The following is a 21,308-nucleotide window of genomic DNA, read 5'->3' as shown; positions in this document are numbered from 1 at the left end:
GTTTGAGTCGTTAAAACTGAATCGTGAATCCTCGGGACTTGAAAAAAAATGAACGTCTGGCGCCTTTGATTTCATTCGACAATTAAAAATCGGAGAGCGGTAATGGGAAAAGTCTGCTAGGTCCGTGCGATCGTAAACTTTGGTGTAATAATGCCATTACCAAAAACGATTCCTTGATATTCTCGTTTTCCTCCTAGCCGTTATAAAGCTCAACTCGAAAAATAGTTTCACACAAATTCCGTAACGACCTGAGTATATTTTTTCGCTAAGGTCAGTGAATTCGTTTTAGTCATTTATAAAACTAGGCGGGGTGAGATTGTTATTTCAAAACATGGGTAATGTATTTTCGATTCATTTTTAATACATAATAAGCAAATAGGCCGATAGATATGCTAAAACGATGTCAAACTCGGTGGGGGGAAAAAAAACATAAAAATGCAAATCAGTTTGACAAAAAAAAGCAATTTTTTTAAAAAGATGAATATAATTAAAGAAGGTGTTTAATAGTGTTAATTTTTTGCCACATGTTTTTTAAGAAAGCCAAATCCAGCTTGACCTTTTCTTATGTTAATTACTACAAATGTACTATTTGGTGTACTAATAATTAGCTGTTGTAACTTGATTATTTTTTCTTCCAATGATGATGGGGCACAAGCAAGCAGCAACCGTTCACGCACAGCATTCACGCCTTAATAATTTTTAATTTAAAAAAAGAAAAGATAGAATATGAGTTTTAGGCAAGACGGTTGCGGCAACGTTCGCTGCATCGAGGGAAACAAATCTCCACATTGCAGGTAATGGAGAAATAACTTTCACGGAGCGCTTTCAATCCCTGGAAGAAAAATCATTTTTTAAATATTTCAATTTCGTGATTAAGAAGAGGTGAAAGTAGCGTCTTTACCCTGAAGTAAGTGTAGAGGGTTAAATCAGTATTGGGATTGGTAGTTTCTTTGAGTTTGTAAAAGACGGTCGTCAAATCGGGACGGAGTGAACATCCTTCTTCATCCGTCAATTGGATAGTTTCACCCTTGTGGCCATCGGAATAAGTGCACGACAGGACATTGGCATCGAATCGCTGACCTGAATCTGATAATAATAATTTCCGCGAAATGAAATTTTTAGAAATGGAATCAAATCATCATTTTTCTACTATATAAACTACAAACTTTTCAAGTAAATGACAAGCGATGAATGGGCCGGTGAACTGCTAATGAAACCTCTGGCCGGTAAGCTAAGTGGTCCACGTCTGTCCGATTGGACCTCCACCAGCTGGTTTACGGTCCGGTAATCGTACTTTACCGTAATCTTTTTCAAAAAAAAAAAAAAAATATTTAAAAAATTATTATTTTAAACATTCATAAAACGTCCATTTTTATTCGTTTATAATTTAGAGTCTCGATCTCTCGTGTTTTGTTTCACCACGCGAAAAAAAATAAGGCAAATGGCCGTGTAAAATTACGATCATGACGCCACAGGCTTCGCAGCAGCACATGCCAGAAATGAGATAAAAACATTCTTCACGGCCAATTGTGAAATATATAAGTTAAACGAGTTTCTCTGCTTATTACAAAAACAGCAGACGCTGGGCTGTAAAAAAGCGGAAGTAAAAGACGCTGGAGCGTAACATTGTTAGTGCCAGACGCGGCCACAGCCCGCAGATGACCATCTTATATATACTACTCTGGTAAAAATAAAAAAGAATCTTGTCTAAAGTATATTATTTCCCCAAAGGCGGGGAGATTGTTGTCTTGAAAGTCTTTAATTCATTCATAGAAGCGGAACGCGGTGATTGGGGGAAGTTGTACAACACACACAGAGGCCACACACACATATCAGTGGCTAACTGGGTCACGCAATTGTAAAATAGGCCTACTAGTAATTTAAAATATATTTACCGTCGAGGGTTGGTAGACTTCAGGCATTTTGGCGTTGACGGATTTCTGTAGCGAATGGGCGCCCCAAACGCAACGTAGACGGCGGGCCGTATCTCCGGCCTCTTGAAAGTCGGGATCGTGCTGGATAACGATGGTATTCTCCAATGAAATTTCCTCGTTTTCGAGCTGATGTGCTGCTGTTGCCGGCTGGACGTCCAACGATCGCTGGAACGTGTTGACATTGTTGGATTTCTTGTAACCCGATTGGCTGACGGTTCCGCAACCTTTTTGTGGCACGTTAAAACTGGCCGCAAAACAAACCAAATTTGTTGTGTACATCAATCGGAAAATGATCAAATCACGTCTGGAAATATTATTATTCAGATCACGAAAAGAGGCCATCACACCGCAATAATTATGAACCAAATAGCTAGTTGATTTTCTTCTGAATAATCTAGAATTCCATCAAGTAGTATAAACCTGACCGGCCGCTATATTCAACGTGAACTCGTATACACAACTAAATCAACACAACTTTCTTTTTAGATTCCCGACCGGTTTCAATCTATATTAGCTGTCATATATATTTTTAGGTATAATACGTTATTATTCTTTTCCTCGATATCGGTTTAGAGATGAACGAACACGGTGGGACCTCCCCCGCCGCCTATTCCGGCTGGTTGAACACGTCGGACATTTTGGTAAGTTACCAACCCTTTTCAAGGTTTTTTTCAATATTTACAGTATATCTAGACGACTGAGAGAGAGAGACGCCGTTACGAGCGAAAAAAAATGTTTTTTTTTCTTCTCTGTTGTTGTCTGTACACGGGGCAAAGAAGCGCATCAGCCGACATCCCGTTGTTTTTCACTTATTGTTATCTGACTGGCTGGCTGCTGCCTTTTTCCCTTGGCCAACTCACGAGAGCGGATCAACCGATATATATCGTTGTTGTGAGATGGTCCAGACGTTTATCACGAAAAAGAAAAGAAAAAGAAAAAGAAACGGAAACTTACCTGAAAGAGGTGCGGCCCTGGCTGTTGTCCGACGTCACATAAGTGCACTGAGGCACTTGGTAATAATTCTGCGAGTAGACAATCCCGTAGAAGGGACCATCGAATTTGACATGGACCGTAAGACCCGAGCGTGAACATTGGACTTTTAACTCTCGTAAATCCGCACCATCAACCTGCTGAATAGATTGCCAGATAAGTATAACTGGATTCTTATATAATATATTTCCAGGGGTTTTTCACCAATAACAGGTAGGCGGCTGCTGAGACTAGGAGACCAATGAGGAAATGATTTTGTGGTCTCGCCATTTTAACTCTTATATATTATACCTGTATATATCAGACGAAAAAAAATACAAAATTTAAATAATATCTACATAAATCTTAACTATAAAAGGAAAGTTTCACGTGACACATTCCAATATACATAGCCCCTGGACCCGGCTGCTGCTGCTGCTGGGTCGTGGGAAGATGACGCGGCTATTAACCCCGTCCACACACACACACACCTGGGTCTTTTCTCTTTTGTAACCCTTAACTCTTTTTTTTTCTTTTCTTTGGTAGCAGATAATGTAGATGATGACCTACTTTAATAAAGGTGTGTGTACACACGGCAAGTGTGACCGCATTCTCGCTCTATGCTCCCTGATTACACGACAAACAAGAGTGATAGCAGGGGTGGGGTCTAAAAACTTGCAGGGCTATTTTTCTGACGGAGAGGCTAAACTATTGCACATTTAAGATGATGATTTCATTTTTGCTCATCCATCATATTACCGCTGACATTGGCATGATGTAGACTAAAAACCTTTTTTCTTAAAGGATAACGCCAAATTTCGTTCGTGAATTATACAAGAAAAACGAAGATGAATGGATGTATGCAATTGGTTGAAATAATTGAGCCATCATCTGGTTATAAAATTGCGCCAATAAATTTCACGCCGAAAAATGTTTCTTTTGTACTCACTAAGCGCACCATTTACAGTAGTAGTAGTAGGTAAGGCAATTAAAACCAATTGGGTTTAATATGCGATCGTGAAAATGTTCTTATACGAGACTTACCCCGCTGATTTATATTTGGTGGAGCGATTGGAATGTTGAAACTGAGTTGCACGCGTGTTGGAGACTATCTGAATTTTTAAACGAACCGGCGACTGGAGAGAGAGAGAGACTATATTCACCTGTTGAAGGCGGGAAATCACGTGAGTGAATGAAGCCCACCTGCCGCTGACGAAGCTGGGTCATATCCCCCTTTTTGCTTCTGCTGGCTTGTGTACAGCTCCTCCTTCTTTTTCGTCTTCTTTCCTCCTACCTTCTTGTGTATGTTCCAGACAATGAAAATGAAATTACCCGTTCGTCCGCTGCTGCTGCTGCTACCCGCAACGTTATACTGATTCATCGATTGGCCGTGATATTAATCCCGAAAAAAAAACAAAAACAGCTGTTGCAAATGCGATTGGCCAACTTGGAAAAATGTTGATCAGATGATTTTCAACCAAAAGATGAATAATGTTATATTATGCATAAATAGATTTCTTCGAAACCCCGGAGGAGCAGAGTCCCGATCCCGCGGCGAACCCCCAAAAAGTGGGACGGGTTAGACAGGACAGACGATAAAAAGAATTCTTTTGTGTTTATAAAAGTACAGACTCGTATGTATGTGTGTTTCACCGGTTAGGAATGTGTGGAATCCCTCCGCCAGCGATACATTCTGAAAGATGTATTTTTTTCTCTTATAACCAGCATCATGCACAACCCCAAAGAAGGTCGCCATGACAACCTCAATTGAATAGATAATCTATACACTTATTTTTTAAAAAAAAATGAATCACCATTGTACCGGTGGCTTTTTATCTTCCGGGTGGTGCTGGGTGTTTTATAGCAACAACTTTCATTCTGTGTGTGTGTTCCACGTGTGTGTGGTTGATACAACAAGAACAAGCTTATAGACGGCTTAAAGTAATATTACGATCCGTTAACCGGTGAACGCGGTACGGATGATGGAACTGGCTGGATCTCATCCCCTAAACACCAAGACACTAAAACCAATAAACCGTAAGTTCCGGTGCGCCTATATAGTGTGTGTATATATACACTATTCTTTTTTGGCTGGCTTCTTGTGGTGGCTGATGTGCTATAGCTAGACTGTGTGTGCGTGCGCTTGCGGCGCACAAAAGTCACGGATGAACGATTTACCCAACATCGAAAGAAACAGCTTCTCTCGGGCTGGCGTCATCATCTGAGAAGCCAATTTTCACACGTGTGGAAATGACAAACGAGCCACAAAAAAACTGGAAAAAAAAACAAAATTATTTGTAAATATATTGTTATTAAGGATTGGTCGTAAAAACTAGATCACTCTTTATTTTTATTCATTATAGATTTTTGTGTGTGTGTAATTTAATTGATTCCGGGATATACGTTGACAATTGATACGGGCCGTTTATTTTATATCGAAAGTCGATTTCTCCCCAATTTTTCGTTACATTCATTTTTACGATCGTGACATTTTCTTTTTCCTCGTTTTCTTTTTTTATTTTTTCCCGGCGATTTCCAAAGAACTGGCAACGCTGGATCGAAACCGGACCGCCCCTCGCAGTGTTATTTCTGCCGTAACCCGTTGTCGACTTGCTCCTGTCATTCGCCATGGATGAAGAATACGATGCCATCGTCCTTGGAACAGGCCTGAAAGTGAGTCATTTTTTCAATAATTTATTCATTTTTAAATGAAATGTCAACCTTTTTTTTTAAACTTTTAATTGCTAAAAACTGTGGCCGAGTTATTGGCCGGTGAACGGTGAGCCCAAAGTCGAAGGGGGGTGCTCTTGTCGTGTCGGCACCGCCATCTTGGACGTTTATTATTATTTATTTTCTAATCTATGGTCATTTGATCGATAGGAATGCATCATCAGCGGTATGCTGTCTGTTTCGGGGAAGAAAGTTCTCCATATGGACCGGAACAAGTACTATGGAGGAGAATCTGCTTCCATCACCCCGTTGGAGGAGCTCTTCACCAAGTACGAGGCGCCAGCTCCCAATGAAAGCTATGGCAGAGGAAGGTGTGTTTTTTCTCCAACTTGTATTCTCATACAAATGTTAATCACACATTTCTTTGATTGTTCAAAGGGACTGGAATGTGGACTTGATCCCCAAGTTCTTGATGGCCAACGGTCAGTTGGTCAAGCTACTTATCCATACGGGTGTCACCCGTTACTTGGAGTTCAAGTCTGTCGAAGGCTCTTACGTCTACAAAGGTGGAAAGATTTCCAAAGTCCCTGTGGATGAGAGGGAAGCTCTTGCTTCGGGTAATTCAGCTGTCACACACCCTTCAATCCAACTTTCTCTGATAACTAATAGCCTATTCTTTGTAGATTTGATGGGCATGTTTGAAAAACGCCGCTTCAAGAACTTCCTAGTCTTTGTTCAAGATTACCGTGAGGATGACCCCAAGACGTGGAAGGATGTCGACCCGAACAACACCAACATGGCCCAGGTGTACGAAAAGTTTGGCTTGGATAAGAACACGGCCGATTTTACCGGTCACGCTTTAGCCCTACACCGTGATGACGAGTATCTAGCCAAGCCGTGTTACGATACCATCCGGCGCATCAAGCTCTATTCGGATTCGCTGGCCCGTTACGGTACCTCATACGCATTTTGATCATGTGCAAAAAGAATTCCGCTAACTCGTCATTGTTGAAATCTTACAGGCAAATCGCCGTACCTGTATCCGATGTACGGCTTGGGTGAATTGCCGCAAGGTTTCGCCCGTCTCAGCGCAATTTACGGCGGTACTTATATGCTGGATAAACCCATTGACGAAATCGTCTACGATGAGAGCGGCAAGGTGGTCGGCGTCAAGTCTGGTGGAGAAATGGCCCGGTGCAAGCAACTCTATTGTGACCCTACTTATGTCCCTGATCGCGTCGAAAAGGTGAATTTTGTGAATAACAAAAGACGATAGAAATTTTTACAATTTGAATATTTCAGGTGAGCAAGGTGGTCCGTTGTGTTTGCTTGATGGATCATCCCATTCCCAACACCAAGGACGCTCTCTCCACTCAAATTATCATTCCACAGAAGCAAGTCAACCGCAATTCGGGTATTCAAAATTTTTGTTTGAATTTTCCTCCTTTGTCGATGGTTAATTGAAATATTTGAATAGATATTTACATATCGATGGTTAGCTACACGCACCAAGTGGCCGCCAAGGGCTGGTTCATCGCTATGGTGTCTACCACTGTAGAGACCAATAACCCAGAAGCTGAAATCAAACCGGCTTTGGATCTTCTCGGTCCCATCAAGCAAAAGTATGAATGATTATTTTCAAGTCAAAATTTCTTGCTTTTTGCTCATTAAATTTTTTCATGTCATGCAGGTTTTTGACGGTGACTGACTTTTACACTCCCAAAGAAGATGGTCGTGATTCGCAAGTTTTCATCTCCAAGTCTTACGACGCCACCACTCATTTTGAAACGACCTGCTTGGACGTTTTGGATGTTTACCGTCGTGGTACTGGTGAAGATTTTGACTTTTCCAAAGTCCGTCACGATCTTGGTGACGAGGAACAGTAGGAAATTTAGCAAAAGACACACTAACCAGATTACAATTCAGGAATGCTAACTAAAATAACAAAGAAAGAAAAAAAGGCATATTCCGTTTTCGTGACTCCCCCATTGAATATGACGTTCAACTCTTTGATAAATAAAAAAAAGTCAATTAGGGGGAAACGTCAAATTTTTTTCTTGTCTTAACCAAGTGCAGAAGATGGAAATTTTTGGTTAATTTTGCTATCTCTGAATATTTGTTCTCCCAAACAAACAAAAAATAATTGTGTGAATTATTATGCCCCCCATTTATCCGATTCTTATTTTTCTGCTCTCCCCCACCTTTTACTTCTGGCATATATGGTACACACACACACTTGCAAACAACAACAACAAAAAAGCTTATTGTTATTACACGTCATTGGCTGTGTTTCGTGATATCTCCAGTCGTATTCCCTTAACTGGCTCTAAAATAATTAATATTCAAAAAATTCAATTTCGGGAGAAGGAAAACAACATTTCAAGCTTCCTCATTATTTTCAATTATACTTTGGGCATTTTCAATAATCACGAGGAAAAAAATATTTTCAATGTGTGAGTGTGCACCTTTTTGCTCTGCTGCTATCAATTTCATATTTTATTTATCGTTTTCTTTTTTTCGAGTGTGTAATTTTTCTCTTTCATTCCATAAAAGAAATACAACACACACACTCTGGAGCTGGAAAAATTATAGTCAAAAATTTAATTTAATAATTTGGTCAGAGAGCCATTCAAGTCCGGCGTGTAGGCCGACACCGGTCAAAGCGTTGGAAGCCTCAAGATGGATGGGGTGTGTGTCAATTTCGTCCAATCCCAGCTCGGCACGAATCTGAAAAATTTGATAAAATAATTCTTAAAATATCATGGCGTTTACTACCTGAGTAATAAGCCGATTAACTGTTTTTTTGTTTTGATTGGGAACAAAATATTTTTTGGTTGGGGTTTTTAAAAAAATGACCTTGCAGTTGACCTTCGTTAAATCTTCGCCATACACCCAAGAGGGTGGTGATGGAAAGGGGGGGCTGCTGACGTTTAGCCAACGCGCAGGGTCAATGAAACTCCCGAGTGCTTTTTTCTTTTGTTATCCAAGATAACAATTTTTCTTTGGTCATTACATTTGTTAATGTACTTATTTATCCAGATCAACAAGTTGGCAACAATCAAACAGGTGTTGGTTATTTAACCCTGCAATCATCGATACGGTTGATTGTTTTAAAAAAAATACCGGTTTATATTTTTTGAAAGCAATTCACGATGACGTATTTTATATACCGTTACCGTTTGTTACATCACGCCAGCCTGAGGGTTTTGGGGGGTGGGGGATCGTTTCATCATACATATCCCTTTTCTTTTTTAGATTGAAATACAACAGCAGATGGTGGGTAGACGAGCCTACGTGCAATCCCGCCAAGCGGCCGATTTCCCTCCCCTCAACCAAAAGATTCGGTGGAAATAGAGCCTCCGGGAACACACACACACACAAAGAAAAAAAAGGGGGGGGGGGGTTGTTTCCCCAACGTTTTTCTTTCGCTTCACGAAAACAACATGGCGGATATTTCCCGAGATGCTTCTGAATTGTCTGGAATATATATGGGGGTGGTGGTAGGGAAACCTTATCACGTGAGAGAGTCAACCATCTTCTACAATTTCCCCATGAACAGAGGGTCTTCCTTCTCTTTTGTGTGACGGAGTAAAAAAAAAAAGTAGGAGGAGAAAATTCCAAAATGTCCGGCGCCATGACCGTTTTTTCTTTACCTGACCGATCGGGATGGCCAGATGCAAGTCGCTCTTGTTGGCTAGAATTAAAATAGGTACACCAGTTGAACGGTTTTTGACCATCTCCGGATGCTGGATCATGAGTAAAAGTTCGTTGGAAGCGACAGCCATCCGCATGGTGTCACTGCTGTCGATCACGAAAATGACGCCGTGACAATCACTGTAATAACGTTCCCATAACGACCGGTATTTTGATTGGCCAGACATGTCAAATGCCGTTAAAGTTAACCCGGCATCTAATTAAATTTTCAAATTAAACTTACAATATTAAAAGATAGAAAAATGTTTTACAATTTACTTTGAAACTTTTCCACTTTGAATCCGATGGTGGGAACAGTCACCTCCGTTCGTTTGCCTCCCGATTGGAAATATTGAACAACAGTCGATTTTCCCGAATTATCTAAACCTACAATTAAAATATTAGCTTCTTTCTTTTTAATTTTCAACCACGTTAAAAAACTATCCCAAAATTTCATCGTAGAACTTGGTTTTCAATGGCCGTCTGAGAGCAAAACCCGCGGGATTTGTTATGAACGGTAACAAGTTGTCATGACAACGGCAGTCCACTCAACAACAACCTTGGAAGCTTCCAATTTATTCCCCCAATTTCCGCGTAAACGTTTTTCCATAGAAGATGACCTTAATGACGCAATGGAAAAACATGATGGTCATTTTCGGGATGGTTCGGAAAAAACATTCCGGTGGGTGGGAACGACCTAGAATGACCTTCTTCCTCTTCAATTCCGTTTCTTGCATCTGGTGATGGTCAAAGAATAATAAAAATAGGAGATGGAAGAAGAAGAAAACTCTTGTCATCCATTTAAAAGCCCCTTTTTATTTTCTGGGAGGAGAACTTTTTGGGAAAAAAAAAGAAATGGGGGGGCAGAGAAAATGTCGGTTGGAAGAACTAGGCTGCGGGAGGGGGGCTGGGTAAAAAAAAAAACCTTTTTTTCTTCTTTACCCCCGGCTCCCGGTCGCCAGAGGGCGGCGGTCAAATTTTCCACAATAAAAAACTAAAACTTAAAAGGGGGGGCCCAAGGATTTTTATATTTGTTTGCTCGGTCGGCAGACAGAACGAAAATTTTCTTAAATAAAAGTAAGGGGATACCAAATTTGTAAATATGAGGGTAACAATTTGGTCGGTACTATTCACGACAAATAATTTTGAACGTCTAATTTAAAAATCGAATTTTTATCTTTTTTCGCATCCAAGATGGCCGACATTTGGCCGCATTATTTTTTTCGGTCAGTCGTCCAGAGGTCAGTGGAGAAAAAGCGCAAGGAGGTAGGGGGGTAGAATAAGAGGGGGGGGGATGCTTTTCGTGAAGCGAAGCCATCCGATATCTGGTCAAAAGGAGGGGGGAAGAAGAAGAAGAAGAGGAGGAGGAAACGGGAATCGGGCGGCCGAGGGGTAGAGGGGGGGCCCCTTTGTGTTGCTGTACCCCCGGAATGGAAGGAAGAAGCGAACGAGGGTAAAAAGTAGAAAGAAAGAAAGAACAGAAAAAAGGGCAAGGGAAAAATAAAAAGGGGGGGTTGGGGGCCCGCCTGCTCTGAAGTGGGTCGACAGAAAATCGGGTGAATCCATAAGCAACAACCGGGCGGCTGTTGAACCAACCGGGAGGGTGGTATAGGAGGGGGGCTCGGATAAAAGTTGACAAGAGGGTGGCGGGGTGGCGGGAAGAGCCAAAAAAAAAAGAGAAGGGAAGGGAAAAAAAGGGAGGGGGCTAACAACCCCGACCCCTTGTGTGTGTGTAAAGCAGCCCCCTCTACAAATCCCTACGAAAAGTCCGAAGCCTAGAACTCACGGTCATTCTGCTTTCGAACGCTCGACGTGTCGTGTTTAATTTTTTTTAACTGACGCGAAAATTTATTCCCACCCCTACTACAATCAACTTTGATTAAAATATTTCGTGTGCGAGTGTGCGTGTGTTTGCGCCAAAAGGCGCCATTTTTTCGTGATCTCTTTATTTTGTTATTATTATTTTGTTTGTTTTAAAAAATATTTTGAAAATGAGTAGCATGGTTGACAAACAAGAGATCATTGATATGATCCGGTTAAAGTCTCCACGATTGGAATTGGTTTCATTCGAGGCTGGTAAATCGGAAGCTTGGCGTTGGTTCAAACGTGTCAGAGTCGACGGTGCCGTTTTACCCTACGCCGTTTGTAATGGATGTTTCAAACCCGTTCACTACACGCCGAGAGATGGTACGGGCGGATTGAGACGGCACGCTTGCCCGCTCACGGTGGCCATGGCACAAGCCAAATCGGGTTTGACACAATCTAAAACGCCCTCACCAAACAGTGGCGCCAGAAAGAATCAACGCAACGGTTCGGGAGCGGCTACTCCCGACAACAACGCAACATCAACGTCGTCGGCGGCGGCATCACCTCGATCGAGAGCAGCTAACAATGGCAATTCTTCATCTCGACGTTCAGCAACCGTTCCAGTTAGTCTGACCATGTGGGCTGCCGAAAAAGGCCTAGTTGATTTGAGCAATTCTGCAGGATTGCCATCTGGCGGTTTGTCGATCGCTAGCGCATTCGCCGCCCTCCAGGGCATCGTCCCGCGATGTTCCCCCTACCTCAGCACCTCATCCTCTTCTTCGGCCAACAACCCTCAGGCACATCAGCAACAACTGCAGCTCCCGCCGATCTCTGAACACCACCCCCTACAGCAGAACCACCACCACCATCACCACCATCGCCACAATGGCGGTTCTTCTTCGCCCAAGATGGCCGACTCTGCACTCGATTTGGCCATGAAGAAATCGTCTTCTCCGGAACCAAACGACCACGATGATGATGCAATTCCAGAGGGTCGTAAAGCTCAAAGCATTGTTGATCATATTTTATTAAACATTAGCCATCAAGCAAAATTGGAGCAACAACAGAATGGCGGGTCCTCTTCTCTAATCAAGGACGCTAATCAAAACGAACAAACTTCTCGATTCTCTATTGTTCCGGCGTCACGTTCTTCGTCGGGATCGACACGTCGGCCCAGGAAACGTTCCAATCCCGATCGTGCCATTCCGTCCAATCGCACATTCAGCAGCAATGGAAATGGCCATCACCATCATCCAGACATTGAGGCTAATTTACAAATGCTGGCTCACGTTGCCAACGACCCACCGGCTGTCAAACGTGAACGAATCTCCAGTCCCGACCACCATCTTGTCGACAGCTACCGTTATCAGAGTAGGTCCAACTTTGTGAAACAATTTGTTGAGGCTATTATTGACGGCGTCTCTCCATTGATAGTGAACGGTGGTCAATTGACGCCAACCAGCCAGCATTCCGTGCCTAGTCCCGCTGAAGAAGATGGCGACCATCCGGCCGGCAGTGCCACCAGTTCGGCCGGTTCTTCTACTTCCCGTAAATCGGGTACCTCATCGCCTGCTCAATTCCATGTACCTGCTCATCTTAATGTGCCATCAGTTGCTGAAAATAATAATAATGCTTCCTCGACGACATCGCTCGTCAGCTACGCTCAAAGTCCTAGTACCGTTTTGGCTAAACCTGTAGAGAGCTTTGTGGCCGCTATGCATCAAGTTCTACAGGGATCGCCCCAGTGTTCATTAGCCGATGCCGCTCAACTTATTCAGCTCAATGATCTCACAACGTGCCTTCACTCGCTCCTCGATCTTCACAAAAAGGTAACGTTTTCTTTGTTCGTTCAAATCTTGCGCGTCGTGCGTGCTAAGCAATCGATCCCGTTAGTACTTACCGATACCGCTGTGACCTAGTTTGGCGCTGCTGTACAGCTTTCTTTTCTTGTTCCTTTCACCGCTGCTCCCCTTTGCTTAAATAATAAATACCCCTAGCGGCGTTTCACGTCCTCTTTGTAAGACATTCTAGAATCGTCTTCTTGCCATTCGTCTGTCAATTTATGAAGCCAGTTGAACACTTTGCCGGTATCGTGCTTTTATATTTCAAGTTTTTAATTAATTTAAGTTTAAGTTTTTTTTTAAGTTTTTGATAAGAATGTATTTCTGACATTGTTTAATACTTTTTTCCATGTTGACTTTTGGAATTAAACTTAAGATGTATTCGTCTTGATTACGTAAACGAGTAACGTGACTTGGCACAATCGAAGCTCCCGTTGCCTAGCTCCCATATTTCCTGCCGGTAGTAGTGCGTAGTTATTGTGACATTTGTTTGTTCAGTTAATCTAGCAGTCACAGGCTTATTTGTCAAGTCTTATCTACTTTTACCGTGTATTGCTTGTGCCATTTTTCTAACCAACTCTTTTTTTTTTCAACAGTCCCTCGTTGTTTCTGAATTGAAAATGCCAGTCCCCGATTTGCAAAAACCTGCCCCTATTTTCAAAGGTACCGCAGTTGTGGATGGACAGTTCAAGGAAATCTCACTCGAAGACTACAAGGGCAAATACGTCATCTTGTTCTTCTACCCTCTTGACTTGTAAGCATCTTCACCTGCTCGTTCCATATGCCATATGCTAAATCTCATTTTTATTTGCAGCACATTTGTTTGCCCTACTGAAATCATTGCCTTTTCCGAACGTGCTGACGAGTTCCGAGCAATCAACTGCGAACTAATTGCCTGCTCGACCGACAGCCACTTTTGTCATTTGGCCTGGGTCAATACTCCTCGCAAGCAAGGTGGTTTGGGCTCGCTCAACATTCCTCTCTTGGCCGACAAGTCAGCCACCATCTCCAAGTCGTATGGAGTTTACAAGGAGGACGAGGGTCTCACCTTCCGCGGCCTTTTCATCATCGACGAGCAGCAGAGACTCCGTCAAGTCACCATTAATGATCTACCTGTCGGTCGCAGCGTTGATGAAACTCTGCGTCTAGTCCAAGCTTTCCAATTCACTGACAAACATGGAGAAGGTAATTTTTATAATTCCTTGACACAATATGAGCATTGCTTTAATTTGTTCATTTGCCAATTTCAGTTTGCCCTGCTGGCTGGACTCCTGGCAAGAAATCCATGAAGGCTGATCCTGCTGGAAGCAAAGAATACTTTGAGGCTTCTAACGAATAGATTCTGTCCTCTTTACCTGACCTCGGATATTCCGCAACTTTAATTTGTCTTTTTTTTCCCCACTTCTCCTGCCACTCTGGCCTCCTATTGTAGTTTCTAGATTGATAAATATCATACATCACCTCTTCTTGTTATTACATGGGTTCAAAATAAGATTCATCATTCCTAGAGAGAAAAAGGCTATTAGGCGGAAACGGATGATTGCATGGTGCACAAGAATGTGTATCGTTTCCGCCAGCCATATTATGTCTGACTTGTGGCCTACTTTATATTTGGTGATGTAGCTGTGAAAACTTGAGGAATGCGAATAAACAATACATATTCAACCCGTAAATTTCAATTGCTTACGATCTTTTTCAAGTGTCGTTATTTCAAATTACTACTACTATGAACTTATGAACTGCTGGTATGATAAGAATTCTGGAAGCAAAGGGCAAGATCCAAATAACAAGCAAAAGGCTTGATAACTGATGGCCTTTGCAACGATTGAGAAGTCGGCGTGAGATGAAGTATTCTGATAAGACATAGACACATTTGGCTCCAGTTCTTTTTCAATTCATAAAGACAGCGTTGAACAATGCTCGCCTATTCTTAAGCGAAAATCAAGTCAATATGATACGTATTTCGTAATGCCTCGGAAAATCTAAATCTGTTCTTGCCCATCCATCATGGAAAATAATAAAATTTAGTATGTTTACTTTTTAAATAGAACAAATTCTGATAATCGTAGAAAAACAACTCTTAACTAATACATTTTTTTTTATTATTTAAAAAATGATTAACGTAGCAGTGGCACTAGTGGCAAATCTGCGAATGATACTGCCATACTGCCCTCTGTCGCACGTTCACTGTCGATACAAGGGGAATGAAAGCTTGTTTATTAGCAAATTTTTCGATCAAAATCTTAAATGTATTCAAATCGATTTTCTTTGGCACGGTAGTGGTGCATTCATGATGTGAAAGTGGGAAATAAGCTTTTGATTATGATAGATTTTGAATTTCCCGCAAATGTCATATGGTGCATCAGAGCTCTGTTTTTATGACTCCTTTGATTAATCAAAATTAATGTCATTTAAATTTTAAAAATTAATTACAAAAGTATTTATGGTTAAGTTTGTTTTGAATAGAAATTTTTTAAATTTTCCTTCGTAAACTTGCTCAGCTGCAGAGCAATCTGGCAACAATTTAGCAGAAAGCATTCTCAAACCACGTGTTTGACAGGAATATATTGCGTGCGCCGTGCTGACTTTTTGCTTAAAGTTTACCATAGTTTTCTGTACGAACGCGTTGTTTTCTTTCTCGAGATTGACCGTAGGTTATTTAATCAAGTTTAAAACAGTTGTGAACTTTTAAGTACAAGAATGACGCTCAAAATTAACAAAGCGGCTGTCAAGAAAACCAAGAAGCAAGTTGTCGTAGCAGATGCCCCAGGTTTCACTCATTCAGAAAGCAAACTCATCGACCAGTTAGAAGCCAAGAAAAAAGTCAAACATGATAAAGTAGTCGAAGAAGATTACGGTAAAGTTGGAAACATGTTCAAAAAGAAAAAGAAAACTGCTGATGCTGAAGAAAACATTGAAGAAGAAGAAGAGAAAGTCGTTGTTAAAAAGGAGAAAAAGTCCAAGAAAATGGAAGTGGATAATGAAGATTTCGAAGTTATCAAGCCCTCAAAGAAATCAAAGAAAACTGAAGAAACAGAGTCTTCAAGTGATGTAGTCATCCCTGGCTTCTCAGCACCAAAGGTAGCACCTAAAAGAAAACATGAAGGAGAAGAAGTCAATGGTAAGAAAGCCAAAAAGACTGTTGGAGAACAGACAAGTGTATTCAAGAAGAAGGAAAAAGAAGCACTCAAAGTTGAACGAAAGACCAAGGAGAATGAAAATCGCTATCTGCTGTCTGTTAAAGCCAAAAAGCTCTGGGAGGAACTCAGAAGGGAAGACACTACCAAAGAACGTCAACTTTCCATTAGTGCTGATCTCTATGGATTGATCAAAACTCATGCAGCAGAGGTAAGTGAAAAGTTGATGAAAAGCTGTAATTCATTACAAATTGTATAATTAAATTTTCCTTTTAGTTGGTCTTTGCCCATGATACAGCCAGAGTTATTGAATGCTTGTTTGAGAAATCATCTCAGGATATCAGAGATGCCTTATTCAATGAACTTAAAAGCCATACTGTTAATTTGGCTAAATCACAGTACGCACATTTCTACTTGATGAAAGTTCTCCGCCATGGTAACAAGGAACAGCGAAATTATGTCATCACTGCGTTAAGCGGAAAAGTTGTTTTTCTTATGAAACACAAGGTATGCATCTATTTAACACCATCTTCTTTATTTCAATATTTGGCTAATTAATTCTTTATTATTTATCAGTTCGCCTCCAAAGTGGTTGAAACGGCATACAACGATTGGGCTAACGCAAGTCAACGCGCTCTGCTGAGCCAGGAATTTTATGGACCTGAATTTAAACTTTTTAAAGATGAGTCCATTACTACGTTGAGTGCCGCTCTGGCTAAACATCCCGAGAAGAGAGAAGTATTCCTAAAGCATATGAACCAGGCCATCGAACCAATCATTGCCAAAGGTTTGTTGATTTGATACCAATATTCGATTGTATTCAACCGTCTAATCGATTTTTTAATTGGAAAAGGTGTCTTCAATCACAGTTTATTGCATCGTTTGACTAATGAGTACCTTACTCACTGCAAAGAGAATGAACGCTCTGAAATGATCCAAAGTCTTCGTCAGGCAGTCGTTCAAGTTTTGCACACTCGCGATGGAGCTCGAGTTGGAATGACGTGCCTCTGGTATGGTACCCAAAAAGATCGAAAGGTAAATTTAAATTTTATTTATTTTGTGTTCGAAATTATATCTCACCCGCCTGTCTATTGAAAATTATATAGGATATCATCAAAAGTTTCAAAGGTCACGTAACCAAGATCTGCTTAGAGGAGCACGGCCACATGGTGCTGATGGCGCTTTTCGATTCCGTGGATGACACCAAACTCGTTGCCAAAGCTATTGTCACAGAAATTGCTACCAACTGGAGAGAGATTGCTGTTCACGAGCACGGCCGAAAGGTTGTCATGTACTTGCTTGCTGGCCGCGATCCCAAGTTCACCCATCCACAGATTATTGACATATTGAAGCAAGGAGACGGTAATCCCAACAGCAAGAAAGATATGGAAACTCGTCACAAGGAACTTCTCCAGTATGCCTCCCCTTCCTGGTTGGAAGCTGTCTCACACGAACCTGAAATGTGGTTGAAAGATAGCAAAAACTGTCTTGTTCTTGGCTCCATTCTCAAATTTTGCGTCGGGGAAGAATTGCAAGCTGCTTTTAAAGCAGTGGCTTCAGTTATTGGTAACCCACTCGACCAAGATCTGAGAAACGCGTTTAGCTCTAGTGGCGAAAAAGTTCAATATTGGGTTGAACAGTCGGCTGTTCATATGACGGTTAAAAAGCTAATTCAGTTTGACAAGCTACGAACGCAACCTCCCTATTTTAGCCAGGCAATCATCGATGAAGTAGACTCTGATGAGATTAAAGGTTGGCTAAGCTGCAATCGCGGTTCTTTCTTGCTCGTTGGAATGGTTGAAACCGAAATTGACAGTGTCATACAAGCAGTTTTAGAAAAACTTAAAAATTTGAGGAAATTTCTACAAAAACAAACCAACAAAGGCTCTGACATCCTTGATTCCAAATTGGCGAAGTTGGAACCAATCTAGACTTCACTGTTGAACTGTAATCGAAAAAAAATCATTGGAATAAAAAATAATTTCTGGAACATTTTGTATTTTTTTTTTAATTTAAAACAAATAAGAATTTTGTGTTGCCATATTTGCAAATTTATTTATTTTAAATTATTATTTTATAAATAATTTCAATAAATATAAGTGTGTGCTCAGCGCCATCTTCTCTCCGTCGGACGTGATAAGTGTAGAATTTTTCCTCTGCGAGTAAACATGGCTTCTGCTTCACGACGAATTGTTTGTAGTTTTCGACAACATAAGTTGTTCTACCTGGTAATTAGATTTTTAATTTGTCAACTAGATTCGATAGAATAATTTAAAAATTTATCCCGTTTTAAATAACACCTAGAAATCACGATTGCAATACAATGCCGTTCCATTGCTTATTTCTCGTTTCGGACCCTGCGGTCACGTCGAACAATTTCATCCAATAACTACTAGATTTTTTCATTCTTCGAAACCTTTTTATGGAGAGAAAGTACCCTTCAAACTTTCAGATATTGGAGAGGGAATCACGGAAGTTACGGTTAAAGAATGGTAATAGTCTTTGTTTAACATTTATTGTTCACTGTATTTATATGAGATTGAAATCAATTCTAAAGGTATGTCAAGGAAGGTGATAAAGTGGCTCAGTTTGACCCCATCTGTGAAGTTCAGAGTGACAAAGCATCAGTTACCATTACCAGTCGCTATGATGGAATCATTAGCAAGTTGCATTATGCTACAGACGATATGGCCAAAGTGGGTACACCATTGGTAGATATAGAAGTCAGTGGTTCAGTCACAGGTACAAAAAACAGTGATTCTTGTTTCACTTGATTTTGTGTTGCTTATAGTTTTTTTTTTTAGAAGAGCCTGTTGAAGAGTTGCAAGAAAAAGATGCCATACCCCTCGGTGAAAGAGAAGACGAGAGTTTGGATACTCTAGAACTTCCAGCAGAAAAGGTATTGACAACACCATCTGTTAGAAAAATGGCCAGTGATCATAAGGTATGTTTTAGCGACTGAACTTTAATAGAAATTCTGTCAGTAAAACTTGGTTTTAATATTATAGATAAATCTACGAGATGTACAAGGAAGTGGGAGAGACGGACGTATCTTGAAGGAAGATATGCTTCGGCACATTGAAACTCTTCGTAGCTCTAAGAGCGCCCCGAAAGCTAAACAACAGGCGCCCCAGGAACAACCTAAACCTGTTGCAGCTACCTCCCAACAGCCGTCGCCTTCAACAAAAAGCCCACAGCAAGTGAGACCAGCCTGTCCGGTTGGAGTGGACCGCACTGAGTCGATTAAAGGATTTAAGAAGGCTATGGCAAAGTCCATGACTAATGCACTGGTATGATCAAGAGATTTCACGTTCATATTTTCGGTTCATAATTTTCAAGATATTTATTTTTTAAAGCGAATTCCTCATTTTGGTTATTGTGATGAAATTGACATGACATCAATGGCTACGCTGAGACATTCTCTGAAAGAGAATCCAATGGTTAAAGAGCGAGGCATTAAGTTGTCTTTCATGCCATTCTTCATTAAAGCTGCATCCATGGCTCTGCAACAGTTCCCAGTTCTTAATGCTTCGGTTGACGAAGCTTGCGAAAATATTACTTACAAGTATGTAACCAAAAAAAAAAAAAAAAGTTTCTTTCTCACGTAAATAATTATTGAACTTCTTTTATTTAGAGCCTCTCATAATATTGGATTTGCCATGGATACGAGTCTCGGTTTAATTGTGCCGAATGTAAAAAATGTCCAATCATTGTCTGTGATGGATGTTGCTATCGAACTAGCCAGGCTGCAGGAGCTAGGCAATAAAGGAGTTTTGGGCACTGCAGATTTAACCGGTGGAACTTTCACCTTATCCAACATTGGATCGGTTGGATATAAATCTCTTAATATATTTTATTGATTACTTTTTATAAATTCCTCGTTTAAAACGTTTTCCCTTTTAATTTCAGATAGGAGGAACTTATGCCAAACCCGTCATTATGCCGCCGGAGGTTGCTATTGGAGCAATAGGACGTGTCCAGGTAGTTTTTAAATTTCGGCAACCTTTAATTATTCAGATGATTCAGTAGTATTGAATTGTTTAGGTACTTCCTCGTTTCAACAACAAAGGTGAGGTGGTGAGAGCATCCATCATGCAAGTTAGTTGGTCTGCTGACCATCGAGTGATTGATGGCGCCTCAATGGCGCGATTTTCCAATTTGTGGAAGGCTTATCTAGAAAATCCCAGCATTATGATCTTAGACTTGAAATGAATATTCAAATACTAATAATGAAGTACTCTACAATCCGTGTCCTCCTGGCGGAAGGGTACGTTTCTAAATTTAATAAAAGAGGATCTATATTAGTGTATAATGGTCGCGAAGTGAAATCTCAACAGCATGGGACTCAGTCATATGGTCAGTATGATCATCAGTGTATGAAAAAAAAAGAAACTTGATATAATATACTGCCTATCTGTTATTTCACTAAGATAACAGATTAGTCCTACACGTGAAATTTTCTTTTAAATGTTTTTCTTTTACTTAAGTTTAATATTTTAAATTAAACAAACAATATGACTGTGTTTGTGAATTTGTAGTTTTATGTACTATTTATCCAGTGTGAACAACATTTTCTTGTACTAGTAATGCCATGTTTAATTTTTAATATTATTTACTTTATGTGATGCAACTTTAACAGGAGATAGTGGAGACGGACTTGGTCAGTGGCCCACTTGTCTGCCCGCTAGGTTAAGAAAACCAACGTATCTGTCATCTGTCATGAATTACCTGTTCGTAAGTTTTCGTAATGTTTTGGGAATTTCCCTCAGAAATAGTAAATCACCCAATTACTTACGATTCGGTTCGGTGTGCGCGGTTGCGTCGGTTTAAAATTGAGCAAATAGAGAAGCTTGTTGTGCGCAAAACAGAAACATTTGTAATGACTTTCTCAATCCGAATGAAATATTCAAATACTCCCTAAAATCGTTAAATAACCTAACCAAACACAAAAAACAGTAACTACACAATAACCGTCTAAGCCAACGAGCCCCCTAGCGGGATAATGGATTACATCGAATGAAGCCACAACCCCGCCAAATAAACGAAATCAGGTCTAGGCGGGCTGGGAAATGTTTTTTAGCCTTTTCTCTAAACATGTTTTCATCTTTTTTAGAAGATCTGATGTCAAATAGCGTTGCTGTGGCCCGGTCCGAAATTTTTAGGATTTTTTCAGGGGGTGACCGGTCCCGGCAACCGAACGGTTGCACCGGACCGTTGAGGGCCTTACAAAAACCCAAAATTGTGAAATTTAAATTTAC

The 21,308-nt window shown here is 40.7% G+C and overlaps 6 protein-coding genes across 9 annotated transcripts; 4 read left to right on the top strand and 2 right to left on the bottom strand.

The window, feature by feature from the left end:
* Positions 1 to 319: 319 nt before the first annotated feature.
* LOC124205050 lies at positions 320 to 4,112 on the bottom strand. 2 transcript variants are annotated; one of them, XM_046602353.1, is made up of 7 exons: positions 3,948 to 4,112; positions 3,129 to 3,215; positions 2,889 to 3,064; positions 1,896 to 2,178; positions 1,167 to 1,305; positions 902 to 1,086; positions 320 to 832 (listed from the first exon to the last, which is right to left on the bottom strand). In XM_046602353.1, the coding sequence occupies exons 2-7, from the start codon at positions 3,192 to 3,194 to the stop codon at positions 734 to 736; spliced, it is 948 nt and encodes a 315-aa protein (XP_046458309.1). In that variant the 5' UTR covers positions 3,195 to 3,215; positions 3,948 to 4,112; the 3' UTR covers positions 320 to 733. The 2 variants fall into 2 exon arrangements, with proteins under 2 accessions (XP_046458309.1, XP_046458310.1); XM_046602354.1 differs by having other exon boundaries at positions 2,889 to 3,061.
* A 1,312-nt stretch (positions 4,113 to 5,424) lies between these two features.
* LOC124203455 (rab GDP dissociation inhibitor beta-like) lies at positions 5,425 to 7,865 on the top strand. The gene is made up of 8 exons (XM_046600128.1): positions 5,425 to 5,576; positions 5,784 to 5,944; positions 6,012 to 6,190; positions 6,257 to 6,526; positions 6,596 to 6,819; positions 6,876 to 6,987; positions 7,051 to 7,195; positions 7,264 to 7,865. Exons 1-8 carry the CDS (start codon positions 5,532 to 5,534, stop codon positions 7,457 to 7,459), a joined length of 1,332 nt encoding a protein of 443 aa, XP_046456084.1. The 5' UTR covers positions 5,425 to 5,531; the 3' UTR covers positions 7,460 to 7,865.
* Positions 7,866 to 7,958: 93 nt separating this feature from the next.
* LOC124203456 (ADP-ribosylation factor-like protein 6) lies at positions 7,959 to 9,795 on the bottom strand. The gene is made up of 3 exons (XM_046600130.1): positions 9,546 to 9,795; positions 9,227 to 9,483; positions 7,959 to 8,300 (listed from the first exon to the last, which is right to left on the bottom strand). The coding sequence occupies exons 1-3, from the start codon at positions 9,721 to 9,723 to the stop codon at positions 8,166 to 8,168; spliced, it is 570 nt and encodes a 189-aa protein (XP_046456086.1). The 5' UTR covers positions 9,724 to 9,795; the 3' UTR covers positions 7,959 to 8,165.
* Positions 9,796 to 11,026: 1,231 nt separating this feature from the next.
* On the top strand, positions 11,027 to 14,586 carry LOC124203454. 2 transcript variants are annotated; one of them, XM_046600127.1, is made up of 5 exons: positions 11,028 to 12,443; positions 12,507 to 12,901; positions 13,510 to 13,667; positions 13,728 to 14,098; positions 14,164 to 14,586. In XM_046600127.1, exons 1-5 carry the CDS (start codon positions 11,258 to 11,260, stop codon positions 14,250 to 14,252), a joined length of 2,199 nt encoding a protein of 732 aa, XP_046456083.1. In that variant the 5' UTR covers positions 11,028 to 11,257; the 3' UTR covers positions 14,253 to 14,586. The 2 variants fall into 2 exon arrangements, with proteins under 2 accessions (XP_046456082.1, XP_046456083.1); XM_046600126.1 differs by having other exon boundaries at positions 11,027 to 12,901.
* A 693-nt stretch (positions 14,587 to 15,279) lies between these two features.
* On the top strand, positions 15,280 to 18,040 carry LOC124206343 (pumilio homolog 3-like). Its single transcript, XM_046604143.1, has 5 exons — positions 15,280 to 16,261; positions 16,327 to 16,557; positions 16,627 to 16,837; positions 16,904 to 17,085; positions 17,157 to 18,040. Exons 1-5 carry the CDS (start codon positions 15,614 to 15,616, stop codon positions 17,979 to 17,981), a joined length of 2,097 nt encoding a protein of 698 aa, XP_046460099.1. The 5' UTR covers positions 15,280 to 15,613; the 3' UTR covers positions 17,982 to 18,040.
* A 17-nt stretch (positions 18,041 to 18,057) lies between these two features.
* Positions 18,058 to 20,506, top strand: LOC124206344 (lipoamide acyltransferase component of branched-chain alpha-keto acid dehydrogenase complex, mitochondrial-like). 2 transcript variants are annotated; one of them, XM_046604145.1, is made up of 9 exons: positions 18,058 to 18,278; positions 18,355 to 18,542; positions 18,608 to 18,792; positions 18,858 to 18,994; positions 19,059 to 19,340; positions 19,407 to 19,615; positions 19,685 to 19,877; positions 19,960 to 20,031; positions 20,095 to 20,506. In XM_046604145.1, exons 1-9 carry the CDS (start codon positions 18,219 to 18,221, stop codon positions 20,260 to 20,262), a joined length of 1,494 nt encoding a protein of 497 aa, XP_046460101.1. In that variant the 5' UTR covers positions 18,058 to 18,218; the 3' UTR covers positions 20,263 to 20,506. The 2 variants fall into 2 exon arrangements, with proteins under 2 accessions (XP_046460101.1, XP_046460100.1); XM_046604144.1 differs by having other exon boundaries at positions 18,139 to 18,278; positions 18,855 to 18,994.
* Positions 20,507 to 21,308: the final 802 nt, after the last annotated feature.

This window comes from Daphnia pulex, chromosome 10 (assembly GCF_021134715.1).
Source record: "Daphnia pulex isolate KAP4 chromosome 10, ASM2113471v1".
Lineage (NCBI taxonomy): Eukaryota > Metazoa > Arthropoda > Branchiopoda > Diplostraca > Daphniidae > Daphnia > Daphnia pulex.
The sequence above is the reverse complement of the archived record's forward strand: the minus strand, read 5'-3'. Positions and strand labels throughout refer to the sequence as shown.

Excerpts from the sequence above, each read along its gene's own strand:
- LOC124205050 (XM_046602353.1), bottom strand. The coding sequence starts at position 3,194 with ATGGCGAGACCACAAAATCATTTCCTCATTGGTCTCCTAGTCTCAGCA. Across the intron at positions 1,087-1,166 it reads GCTTGTCATTTACTTGAAAA|ATTCAGGTCAGCGATTCGAT; the intron begins GTTTGTAGTTTA and ends TATTATTATCAG. Across the intron at positions 833-901 it reads CCCTCTACACTTACTTCAGG|GGATTGAAAGCGCTCCGTGA; the intron begins GTAAAGACGCTA and ends TTTTTCTTCCAG.
- LOC124206344 (XM_046604144.1), top strand. The coding sequence starts at position 18,219 with ATGGCTTCTGCTTCACGACGAATTGTTTGTAGTTTTCGACAACATAAG. Across the intron at positions 18,793-18,854 it reads AGTCAGTGGTTCAGTCACAG|AAGAGCCTGTTGAAGAGTTG; the intron begins GTACAAAAAACA and ends TTTTTTTTTTAG. Across the intron at positions 19,341-19,406 it reads AGTCCATGACTAATGCACTG|CGAATTCCTCATTTTGGTTA; the intron begins GTATGATCAAGA and ends TATTTTTTAAAG.
- LOC124203456 (XM_046600130.1), bottom strand. The coding sequence starts at position 9,723 with ATGAAATTTTGGGATAGTTTTTTAACGTGGTTGAAAATTAAAAAGAAA. Across the intron at positions 9,484-9,545 it reads CAAAGTGGAAAAGTTTCAAA|ATGCCGGGTTAACTTTAACG; the intron begins GTAAATTGTAAA and ends AAATTTAATTAG. Across the intron at positions 8,301-9,226 it reads TGGCCATCCCGATCGGTCAG|ATTCGTGCCGAGCTGGGATT; the intron begins GTAAAGAAAAAA and ends CAAATTTTTCAG.
- LOC124203454 (XM_046600126.1), top strand. The coding sequence starts at position 11,258 with ATGAGTAGCATGGTTGACAAACAAGAGATCATTGATATGATCCGGTTA. Across the intron at positions 13,668-13,727 it reads TTCTTCTACCCTCTTGACTT|CACATTTGTTTGCCCTACTG; the intron begins GTAAGCATCTTC and ends TTTTATTTGCAG. Across the intron at positions 14,099-14,163 it reads CACTGACAAACATGGAGAAG|TTTGCCCTGCTGGCTGGACT; the intron begins GTAATTTTTATA and ends TGCCAATTTCAG.
- LOC124206343 (XM_046604143.1), top strand. The coding sequence starts at position 15,614 with ATGACGCTCAAAATTAACAAAGCGGCTGTCAAGAAAACCAAGAAGCAA. Across the intron at positions 16,838-16,903 it reads CGAACCAATCATTGCCAAAG|GTGTCTTCAATCACAGTTTA; the intron begins GTTTGTTGATTT and ends TAATTGGAAAAG. Across the intron at positions 17,086-17,156 it reads GTACCCAAAAAGATCGAAAG|GATATCATCAAAAGTTTCAA; the intron begins GTAAATTTAAAT and ends AAAATTATATAG.
- LOC124203455 (XM_046600128.1), top strand. The coding sequence starts at position 5,532 with ATGGATGAAGAATACGATGCCATCGTCCTTGGAACAGGCCTGAAA. Across the intron at positions 6,191-6,256 it reads GAGGGAAGCTCTTGCTTCGG|ATTTGATGGGCATGTTTGAA; the intron begins GTAATTCAGCTG and ends TATTCTTTGTAG. Across the intron at positions 6,988-7,050 it reads GCAAGTCAACCGCAATTCGG|ATATTTACATATCGATGGTT; the intron begins GTATTCAAAATT and ends ATATTTGAATAG.